General features: G+C 37.5%; 1 protein-coding gene across 1 annotated transcript; it reads left to right on the top strand.

The window, feature by feature from the left end:
* Positions 1–223: 223 nt before the first annotated feature.
* LOC139724511 (putative methyltransferase DDB_G0268948) lies at positions 224–11051 on the top strand (the record flags this gene model as incomplete). The annotated part of the gene is made up of 3 exons (XM_071635645.1): positions 224–238; positions 5950–6099; positions 10824–11051. Coding segments are annotated over exons 1-3 (393 nt in total), but the record flags the coding sequence as incomplete, so codon positions are not given.
* Between the last annotated feature and the right edge of the window lie 230 nt (positions 11052–11281).

The following is an 11281-nucleotide window of genomic DNA, read 5'->3' as shown; positions in this document are numbered from 1 at the left end:
AAAAAAAATGATTTATGATATCAAACAAAGACAATTATCAATTTTTGATACTTTGTATTAAATTTTGGTTGTATTCAACAATTATTTGAATAGAATTAATTCTGATACAACATAAATAACCAAAATGTGAAACTTAAAATTTTTTGTATGTGGCCGCTGCATTTTGTTCAAATTCAAAAAAAAAATGAATGTTAGATACATTAAAGGCAGTATCTTTTCCAGGATGCCTGACATGCAGGTATGGTGTCTCAGACATGTAAAAAGCCACATGAAAACACTGCTGCATTTTCAAATGTCTGGGTGTTTTATGAGTATATTTGAGGTAAATCGATTATAAATTAATCGATTAACAAAATTTTCATCACTTTTGAATTATAAGTTCTCTAAAGACTAAGACAGAAATGCAAATAGGTTCTAAAGTAACAAAGCTACACTTTAATCGTAGTATACAATAACAAAGGGTTTTTTAAAACAGTTGAAAGCTTCGATTATGTTCCACTATTGAACCATCCCTTCAAGTCGGAACCGGATAGATAGTAATGGTGCATAAGACATTATAGTTTCTAAGTAAACAGTAATATTAAGAGTCATGGAATTAGGAGAGGGAAAAATGTATTCTACGGGGAGGGGAAGGGGAGAGATGGGGGTGGGGTGAGCTAAAATGGTGGCTAGAGGACTTGAATCCCACCATAATAGCATGGGCAAACTTGGCAAGTATGATCGAAATCTTTCTATCAGCAACATTAAACAGCTTTTCCATTTTATATGTATTTGGCTTAGTATGATAATAACTTGGTAATAATTCTGACCTGGTATTTTCTAATGAACTGCATTCAAAAAGGACATGAAATTCATCACCAATCTTTTCACTTTTACACAGAGTACAGTGCCTTTCATCATAACTAATATCTCCAAATCTTCCTAGTACTACGGGGAGATGGGTAAAACCCAATCTGAATTTAGTCAAGTTAATGGCATATTTTCGTGGGAGTATTAATAAGTATTTCTCAAGGACAAATTTTTTCTTAAAAATTCTATAGTTAATACAGGCACTTGATGATTCAATAGAAGAATACCAACTTTGGGTGTATTGGTCATCCAATCTTCGTTTAATGTCGGCTTTCAACCATGAAAGGTTACATGTTTGTGATGACCAAACCCCACTAAAACCACAATCTGAAAGAGTTCTTCTAACACATTCTAACCATTCTGACTGATAACCTTGGGTGTTATGCATCTGAAAAATAAGACTATAGATGGTAAAAGCAATATTACTCTCGCTTTTGTGTATGAGTTTTGCCCAGAAATTAACCATTCTGTACCTTATGTGGTTTGCTATTGGATATAGCGTCCAAGTTAACCTGACACCATGCAGGTAGGAGTTGACAATTTACAGCTAAGAACTATTTTACAGAATTTAAGGTGGAGCTTTTCAGCGAGGTGACAATGAGAGTAGCCCCAAATCTCACAACCATAGATAAGAATTGGGAGTACTAGACTATCAAATAAGTCAAGTTGGATATCAATAGGGAGAGCAAGTCTCCTACATGTAGCTATCAAAGAGTACATAGCTTTGCTGGCTTGATCATACAGTTTTTTCTGGGCTTTAGCAAAGCTCCCATTATAATTGAAAGTAATACCTAGATAAACATACTCATCTACAACATCTATGCATGAGTTTCCTATGTGAAATGAGGGGATGTTTCTCACCTTGCCTTTTGAAAATATAACAACTTTAGTTTTGGATACATTTATATTCAGGTCTTTTTCATTACAATAAGAATAAAGAGTATCTAATGATTTTTTCATATCTTCTTTTGACTCTGCTAAAATTATGGTATCATCAGCATACAAAATTGTAATTAAATTTAGGTAAACAACTGTATCATCGGTCTGTAGTATGTCATAATGAGGTTTGAAATAAGGGAAAGTCCCTTGCAAGAATTCAAGAGGCGCCTTTCAAGATCATTCAAATAGATTGCAAAAAGGAGGGGTGACAAGTTGTCACCCTGTCTTACTCCAACTAGTGAAGGAAAAAGTTGTGATAGCTGGCCAGAGTTGGACTTAACACATGATCTGGCTTTCTTGTATAAATTAATGATAACATTTAGGACCTTACCATTTATGCCATACGCGATAAGTCGATTCCACAGTTTGACCCTATTTATAGAGTCGAAGGCCTTCCGATAATCAATAAAAGTGCAATACAACCTCTTCTTTTTATTGAGGTAAAGGTCAATAATTGATTTGAGGCTAAATATGTGATCCAATGTGGAATAATTATGACGAAAACCAGCTTGTTCACTTCCAAGTGAGCCAGACGCTTCCAGAAACTGGGAAATTCTGTTATTAAGTAACAAAGTAAACAGTTTACCGACACAACTGAGAACACAAATGCATCGGTAATTATCAGGATTCAGGGGTGAGCCCTTTTTGAGTATTGGACAAATAATACCTATTGACCATTCACCAGGAGTACAACCAGATAATAAGATAGCATTAAACATTTTTGTCAACATGCTTAACATCTTTTCTTTAGAGTACATAATAAATTCATTAAGAATATTGTCTATACCAGCAGCTTTATTATGTTTTAGTTGACAAATACCATTACTTACTTCTAATTCAGTAAAGTCCTTATTAATAATTGTATTAATTGAATCTAAACTGACCTGAGGTATGTGGTTATTACAAACATCATTTACACAAAGAGGGTTATTCAGTTCCACAAAATGCTTAACAAGCAAATCAAAATTAGCCTGGCTAACTTGCTTAGAGGTTGGGTCTTTCAGAAGTTTCCAAAACTCCCTAGGATTCTTAGATTTCAGTGTCTTTATTTTCCTCACAAATTTCTTTTCTTAGCTACATTTAGCTTTTCTAAGTACTTGTTTATATAGCTTACCCATGTCATTCATCTTCACATAATTTGTCTGTGATTTATTATTTCTGTATCTGACTTTAGCTCGATTTAACCTTTTTCTAGCTTCTTGGCAATTATAATTAAACCACTTATTATGTTGATAACTGGAGCTACCATTTTTACTTTTATTACATATACTAATTTTATGTTTACTAATTTTAATACAACCTGTCAGTTTGGCAGATGTTATAAACATATCATTGATTTTTCCAATTAGAGAATCTATTGCATGAGAATCAATTGACACAGGTTTCAGCAGAAGCTTGTCCAGCTCAGCTTCTATTTTCATTATCTGATCCACATCAATGTTATCAAGAAAGGGTATTTCCATAAAGGTATTCCAGCAAGGTTTAACAAACAATGGAACATTATCCTGATTATCTTTATCTTTTATATCAGGTTCAGTAGTTTTGCAAGGATCAGAGTTACTGTTGTAGAAACTGAGCAGGACAGAGTTATGTACATCAGATAAAGTGATATCAAAATCTGCAATCTCAAATCGCAAAACAAAGGGCATCATTTCAGGAGACATAATAAAGTAATCCACAACGGAAGAGTTTTTGCAGGTTGGCCTTCCATAATAGCGATCATATCCGAGCCTTCCATTTGCGATGTAGAGATCAAAAGTTTTACACATCTGAATTAGTCTCAAACCATAATTATTGGTAGCATTGTGTGAAGAATTACGTTGCGCAGAAATTTAACTGTGAATTCGAGCGTTAGTTGAGCGCATAAATACACTGTGAATTCGAACATTACTTTAACGCAGAAATTCCTATGGAATTTCAGGTGTTATCTTTATATAGTATATAACGATAGTTACAAAAAAAAACACCTAAATGAAGAGTATTGGCAACTCGTCTTCATTTAAAGTGATTAGGAATCGGTTTTAAAGGAATCGATAAGAATAAATCGTTTAGCAACATATCTAAAATGCCATTATTGATATGTTGTCAATTACTTCAAAGTCACATATTATTACATTCTTATTTTTCTCAATTTCTCGCCACTGATTTGTCAGAGACTGGTTGACTTACAACTTTTATCTGCGTTTCTCTTTACTCTGTCACGTGAAAGATACTCTCTCCTGACCTCCCCCTGTTACTCCTCCAAGTTAACATGAGAAATTTCTCATTGCGCAGATTAACAAAATTAAAGTCCTTCGTACCACTGCTTTTTTCTTACTACAAATTCTAACTGTTTGTTTGCCATGCATACTGCTGCATAAACTCCTCAGAAGATCTGGATATCTTCACTCTTCTTGCTCTGGTTTGAAGACTTTTGGGCTTGTGCATTCCAGTTTTGTTCTCCCCGCGTTTTGGTTCTTGAATAAACTTGCCTATAATAGATTACACTTAAAATTATTTTACACAATCATAAACATATTGGTGCAGGCAAACTGTACACCTAACACTATTGGTCTTAATGGATACACCCCTTTGCCATGGAGGAGTGATTTTTGAGGAGTGAGAAAATGTCTTTAGGAGAAACACGTTGCTTTATGTGACCACCAGCCGACACCAGTGGTGGACATTTGGCAGGTTTACGACTCCCTCTCCGCACCCTACATGAGTCACAGTCTCTCTATCTTTAATATTCTCCGCTGCTGACATACACAGACCAGAGGAGTGGTTGCCCTCGGTCGGTCCTCCGCAATACAAACACGTGGTATGCTTTCATAACACACATACACATACAACCACACATAATTATCATCGATTTGGTGGACGAGTCTTACTGTAAGGGGGATTACCACATGAAAAATGTATCATAATTAACAATAACGTAGTAATAGATGACAATTTGAGGACCAAAACGATGAATGAAATGTAGGCCCGGAGTGGACATAATATCATTGAATTCATGATAACATGTTGCAAAAACAGTATTATTGATTTGTATCAATAATTCATCAAATATACCTTCATGATCATTTAGGGAATGATGGATGTGTAAATCTCTCATATACAGTTATTTGTATTTTTTTTTTTGGTAAAAAAGTTAGCAGTAGTATACATTCCATCTGAATATCAGCTCAAAACTAATGTTCAAATTCCCTATGTATTTCTGCAAAAAAAAAAAAAAAAAAAACCGCTCGAATTCACAGTTGAATTCCAGCGCAAAACTAACGCTCGAATTCCCTTTGTATTTTTGCGCTAAACTCCCTGTGTATTTCAGCGCTCAACTATAACGCTTGAATTCACAGGTGAATTTCAGCGCAAAACTAACGCTCGAATTCACTTTGTATTTCTGCGCTAAACTAATGCTCAAATTCACAACGATTTTCTGCGCTGAACTGACGCTCGAACTCCCTGTGTATTTCAGCGCTCAACCATCATGATGGACCTACGTTGTAGGTCCATAATTAGGCCTACACACAACATTGCTCACTGGGAGTCGAACCCGGGTCCTTGAAATCATGGACCTACTTGTAGGTTCATGTTTAAATCGTGAGGTAGCTAGACGTGCAACCGACTGGGCTAACTCACCGCCCTTGTTCTTAGCCTTATCATTGGCAGGTACCCGTTTATACGCATTGTTCATGAGGGGCTGATTGTTACTTTAAAGTTACTAAAAGCTACTAAATATAACTTTGGATATTCAACAGTGCACGTGTCACTAATAAGCAGTTTGCTCTTGCAGCAGGTACATGCTTCTTCATAATAATATACGCTTTAAAATCAGTCAATTTTCTTTGTGCTTTGAGCCATGTGCTACATTTAAAGTTCGATGTTGAAACTGTCCCCACTTGGCGATAAAGGAACTTTACAAACTTTCAAGTTCGTATAGGCCTATACAGTACCCTCCCTCCCCCCACCCCCCCCCCCCCCCCGCGGCGCCAGGGGAACTGATCGAGCATTGAGCCTGTTTAGATCATTCTCATAGTCATCATAATACATCATTGGTTGCTTTCCATAATCGATTGTTTCATGCCAGCATGATTACAGACTTTCACTCAAAATAACTTATCATAAAAGCTGGCGGTGAATTCTTTTATCATGATATTGACATAACGCATTTATCCGCAGAAAACCGGTCCCTACGACTTTGCACTCGATGTCGGATGTGGGCCGGGTCAACTCACTCGTCTCCTGGGGGCGCACTTCACCTCTGTGACTGGTATGGACATCAGCCCGGCTCAGATCCAAGCTGCTAAGACTGCCCAAAATCCGGAAAATGTTACTTTTAGGTAAACGACGTATATTACTCTGATTTTCGATGTGAAAGATTTTGGGCTCTTGAACGGTAGGTTCTTATTTATCCCTTACATGCAGCAGAAACACTTATTTCAATGTATTTTATTTGTTGGTACAGAAAATACATATTATGTAGACCTCCTATAATGTATTATTAATACAAGATTAATTAACAGGTATTAGGCCTAAACTCGAATCCTTGTAATGGGGTCGAATAGGGGCCGAGTTCACTCGTTAGGCAGAGTTTACCCACAAATACGGTATATGTATATAAATATGAATAAGAAATGGATATTGGATTTCTTGATTCAAAATTCGTGTAATATAATCAGCTGATAATAAATTTTTCAAATTCAAATTCAAATGAATTTATTAGGTATTTTCTGCATCGAATATATATCACAAATGAAATACAGTCATTTCTTTTTTGTTTACAAGACAATAAAACATACAGTGTGTACATCCGATTATAAAACTGGGATATAATCTATGCATTTACAGATTAAAGAAAAGAATGAAAGAACACATCAATTGGAAACCACTCGGGATGAAGTGAATCAAAAGATCAGACTGAATTATGGCACATGTGTTGGGAGTGTAAATGCAGAAGACTGTCGTCAAATAAGCATATAGCTTGAAGATAAGACATTATTGACACGACATTGACACAAAGATACGACATTATTGACAATGAATTATGTATTTTTACCTATAGTCCGCCTCATAACTGGTAATGCTAGAAATAGGTACAGGGTGAATTTGGGCCCAAAAAAATGATCGGAGGGTCCTTTTTCTATGTGTGTGTCTGTGTGTCTGTGTTTCTGTGTGTTTGTGTGTGTGTGTGTGTGTGTGTATCTATGTTTTTGTTCATTGTTTGCTTGTTTCGTAAACACACATAATTGAAAGTTTGCCAATATGACGGTTTTCCTTCGTCCGCAAGGGGCAGTTCGTCCATTCAAAAGTCAAAATTATAATTTCACGTGTAAAGTTTTCTTCTATACGTGATTGAAAACAACAACAACAACAACAGCAACAAAAACGACAACAACATCAATTCAAATGTCGTTTTACATCTGCATAATATACATACATAACATGACAGGCGCGCCGGAAGCAGTTTTGGATTGGGGGGGGGGGGGCAAACATTGGAGGGGGCTCAAGATTAGACCATGCATATGTTACACAATATACACATACACACACACACACACACACACACACGCACACACATCTATTATATATATATATATATATATATATATATATATATGTATATATATATATGTAAAGTGGCGTACGGTGGGTCGAAACATGGGGGGAACCATAAAGTAATTTTGACGGTCTGTATGCTTGTGCGTGTGTGCGTGAGCAATAATGGGACTACAATACATTACGGAATGTGATACGTTGTACATTCAACAACGCAGTCATTCAGGAACATTGTAAGTTTTCCTTACATGGATTATGGAATGACGGTGTGAAACGATCGACAAATTATATACTGTCAGCAACATAAGGTGAATGGCATAACAATAAAATGCGAGCGAGCGAAGCGAGCGAGCTTGAAAATTTTGATATTCTACAGTTCCAAAACTGGAGTTTTAATTGTAGCTATATATTTCGCTTTGGAAATAAATGGGGGCGCATCGGGTGCAACTGCTGGCAATTATTGGCAGCAACATTAGGAGAATGGCATAACGATTCAATGCGAGCGAGCGAAGTGAGCAAGCTTGAAAATTTTGACATTCTACAGTCCCAAAACTGGGGTTTGTAGCAGTTAATCTTTCACTTTGGAAATTAATGGGGCGGCGCATCGGGCGCAACTGCTGGCAATTACTGGCAGCAACATTAGGAGAATGGCATAACGATTCAATGCGAGCGAGCAAAGCGAGCGAGCTTGAGAATTTTGACATTTTACAGTCTCAAAACTCCCGTTTGTAGCTATATCTTTCGCTTTGGAAATTCGGGCGCAACTGCTGGCAATTACTGGCAGCAACGTTAAGAGAGTGGCATAACGATTCAATGCGAGCGAGCGAAGCGAGCGAGCTTGAAAATTTTGACATGTTACAGTCCAAAAACTCCCGTTTGTAGCTATATCTTTCGCTTTGGAAATTAAGGGGGGGCATCGGGCGCAACTGCTGGCAATTACTGGCAGCAACGTTAGGAGAGTGGCATAACGATTCAATGCGAGCGAGCGAAGCGAGCGAGCTTGAAAATTTTGACATGTTACAGTCCCCAAACTCCCGTTTGTAACTAAACCTTTCGCTTTGGAAATTAAGGGGGGGGGGGGGGGGCATCGGGCGCAACTGCTGGCAATTACTGGCAGCAACATTAGGAGAGTGGCATAACGATTCAATGCGAGCGAGCGAAGCGAGCGAGCTTGAAAATTTTGACATTCTAGAGTCCAACAACTGCCGTCGAAGCTATGTTTTTCGCTTTAGAAATTAAGGGGGAGGCGCACCGGGCTCATCTGCTGGATGCGAGCGAGCGAAGCGAGTGAGCTTGAAAATTTTGACATTTTACTGTCCAAAAGCTGCCCTTTGTAGCCATATTTTTTCCCTTTTATTCATATATATACATATTTATTTCATTTTCTTTGTTCATTCATTTATTTTTATTATTATTATTATCATTTTTTTTTTTTGGGGGGGGGGGCTTTTTTGGGGGGCAAAAATGCGTTTTGCCCCCCCCCCCACTTTTTGGATTGGGGGGTGGCCGCCCCCCCCCCCTGCCCCCCCCCCCCCCCCCCCCCCCCGCCCCCCACTTCCGGCGCCTATGTAACATGACACACAATGTTCGAGTGCATAAACAGGAGCCACACATCGTTTTAACCCGTTCCGTATATGGGAACCTGCGTAATAAGTCTATGGGCATTTCAAATTCAGTATGGCACGGTTTAAATGTGTGTGTGGGGGGGGGGGGGGGAGGGATCGATACGGGAAAAGTCATGAGTTGTATTGTCTGTTCTTTTTCCTTTCTTGTTCTTTCTTTCTTTCTTTTGTTTTGGAATAAAAAGTAGGGGATGAGATGGTACAACCCACAGCCCTCCTTTTTCATGCTGATCCCTGCATGTGTGGATGGTGTATACCGAACAATTTTCACTATCATTCTTTTCAAATATCATAGGAATCTTGTTACAAGCTAAAAGAATTAGGAGATTAAACGAAATCCAAGATTAGGTCAAGTGTACCGTTGTCCATACACTTTGGTTTTCTTGCTATGTTTAGGACATTGGAGCAAAAACAACAGCAACAGCAATACCAGAAAAAAAAACCCAACAACAACACACAAACATAAATGGTATTATTATTATTCTGTTCCGAAGCATAGAAACAGTAAAACTCTTCCAATTAAGAGAAGAAGTAGAAAAACTAGAAGATGGAATAATTTCGACAATGTTTTCATTTTCTTTTCAATTTAAACTGAATTGAAAAAATGGAAAAAAAAAGACTTTTTTATCAAATAACATAAAAGAGTGAGGCCTCACTTTCTGCATTTGGGCACATGTTGAATATAAATAATTACAAATCACTTTTGCCGACAATTTTAACGGTGCAGCGTACTTTTTACACCTTTCTTAATGCGGGTATAACGATAGAATGTGACCTATCATGTCAATGATTTATCAAACTTCTGAACCAGTGTGTTTCTCGGGAATATAATTATTGTATTCCAAAAGCATTAATCTTGGGATTACGTAATAAGTGATATCATCTCACTACTTGAATAATTCAGAGGTGATCCACTAGCTCTTGCCCCTTAAAGGGATAGTATAGTTTTGGTTGAGATGGGGATTCAGGTTTTAACTTTTTTTTTTCTCCAAAATAATTGGAAACCACTGATTCAAATTATTAGCAAGAATGCAATTTTAAGAAGATGTAGAGCTTAAAACGTTTATTCAATGACAATCTGTTTTGAAATGACTGAGATACAAAAAAAGTAGATCTCTGAAAAAAGGTAAAACAAAGTCGTCCTAATAAAAGGTGGGACCCACCATTTATTTGGACCACTTTGTTTTGGATATCTCAGTCATTTGAAACCGATTTTCATGCAAGAATATTTTAAATCCTTTAGAATTATGTGCTCTTTAGTATTTAATATAAGTGTTTATTATCTCGCAAAAAGTTAAAACCTTGAATCCTCATCTCAATCAAAACTATACTAAACTCCCTTTAGGGGACAGAACTTGTCCTTGAAGTTAAAGATCACCGTCTGAACGTAAGTGATTGATCTCTAGCTGAAAAAAATGAGCAATTCACCATTGTTCTCCAATCCTCAAAAAGGGAAAAGTTTTTCAGTTATCCAAACTATTCTCAGGGTATCTGTGCTGTGATGATACTGCATGCAATACGACAAACGCAGATAGTTTTCAGTGCAAGGGCAAAATATTGTTACAAAGATTTACGATTGCAACTGATTGACAAATTGATAAATTTATGATGCCAGTATTATCATGGTACGGGGGGAGGGGGAGACAAGTACCAATAAAGGCATAGCTATTAATGCTATTGCCATATCTCCTGTTTCGAGAATACACTAAGTTATTTTTTCTTTGTAGTGAGTGATAATTCTTCCCATTTTAGAACTGACATCATTTCATATGAGAAAAAAACAAACAAGTAGAAATGTCTTTCGCGAACTTTCTCATCGACGGAGAGGAGTAACGTTTGCGGCTTCCGTCGCCCTCTCATCCCCCAACCTAACAGGTCGGTCAGGCCGAGAGCTTACCGGTCGACAATGCCTCCGTCGACCTCATCACGTCGGCGACGGCGAGCCACTACTACGACTGGCCAGTCTTCGAGAAGGAGGTCGACCGCGCTCTTAAAGCGAACGGCTGCCTGGCCTTGGTAAATTATTTACTCAGCTACCTGGATCATCCCGACGAGGAGATCAAGAAGAAGTTGACTACTTGCATCGACAACTCTCAAAACTACGTGAGTTACGTGGTGGATACCGAGGTGGCTATAACATCCTTTGTTTGCAACTCTCGTCTTGCAAACTCAGTATCAATTTCAAATGAGATTTTATTTCCAATATCACATTTTTTTTAAAGGTCCTGTTTACCTTTGGAAGCAGTGATTTAAAAATTGTTCAAGATATTACATTTCATGCTTATGTGTGGGTCTGTGGTACCACAAAACATAACATATAATTTGGTGTTTTT

Source organism: Diadema antillarum, unplaced genomic scaffold (genome assembly GCF_040938485.1).
Source record: "Diadema antillarum isolate AM-2024a unplaced genomic scaffold, OU_Dant_1.0 scf00000218, whole genome shotgun sequence".
Taxonomy (NCBI): Eukaryota; Metazoa; Echinodermata; class Echinoidea; order Diadematoida; family Diadematidae; genus Diadema; species Diadema antillarum.
Note: the sequence above shows the minus strand (reverse complement) of the source record. Positions and strands in the feature narration are given on the sequence as shown.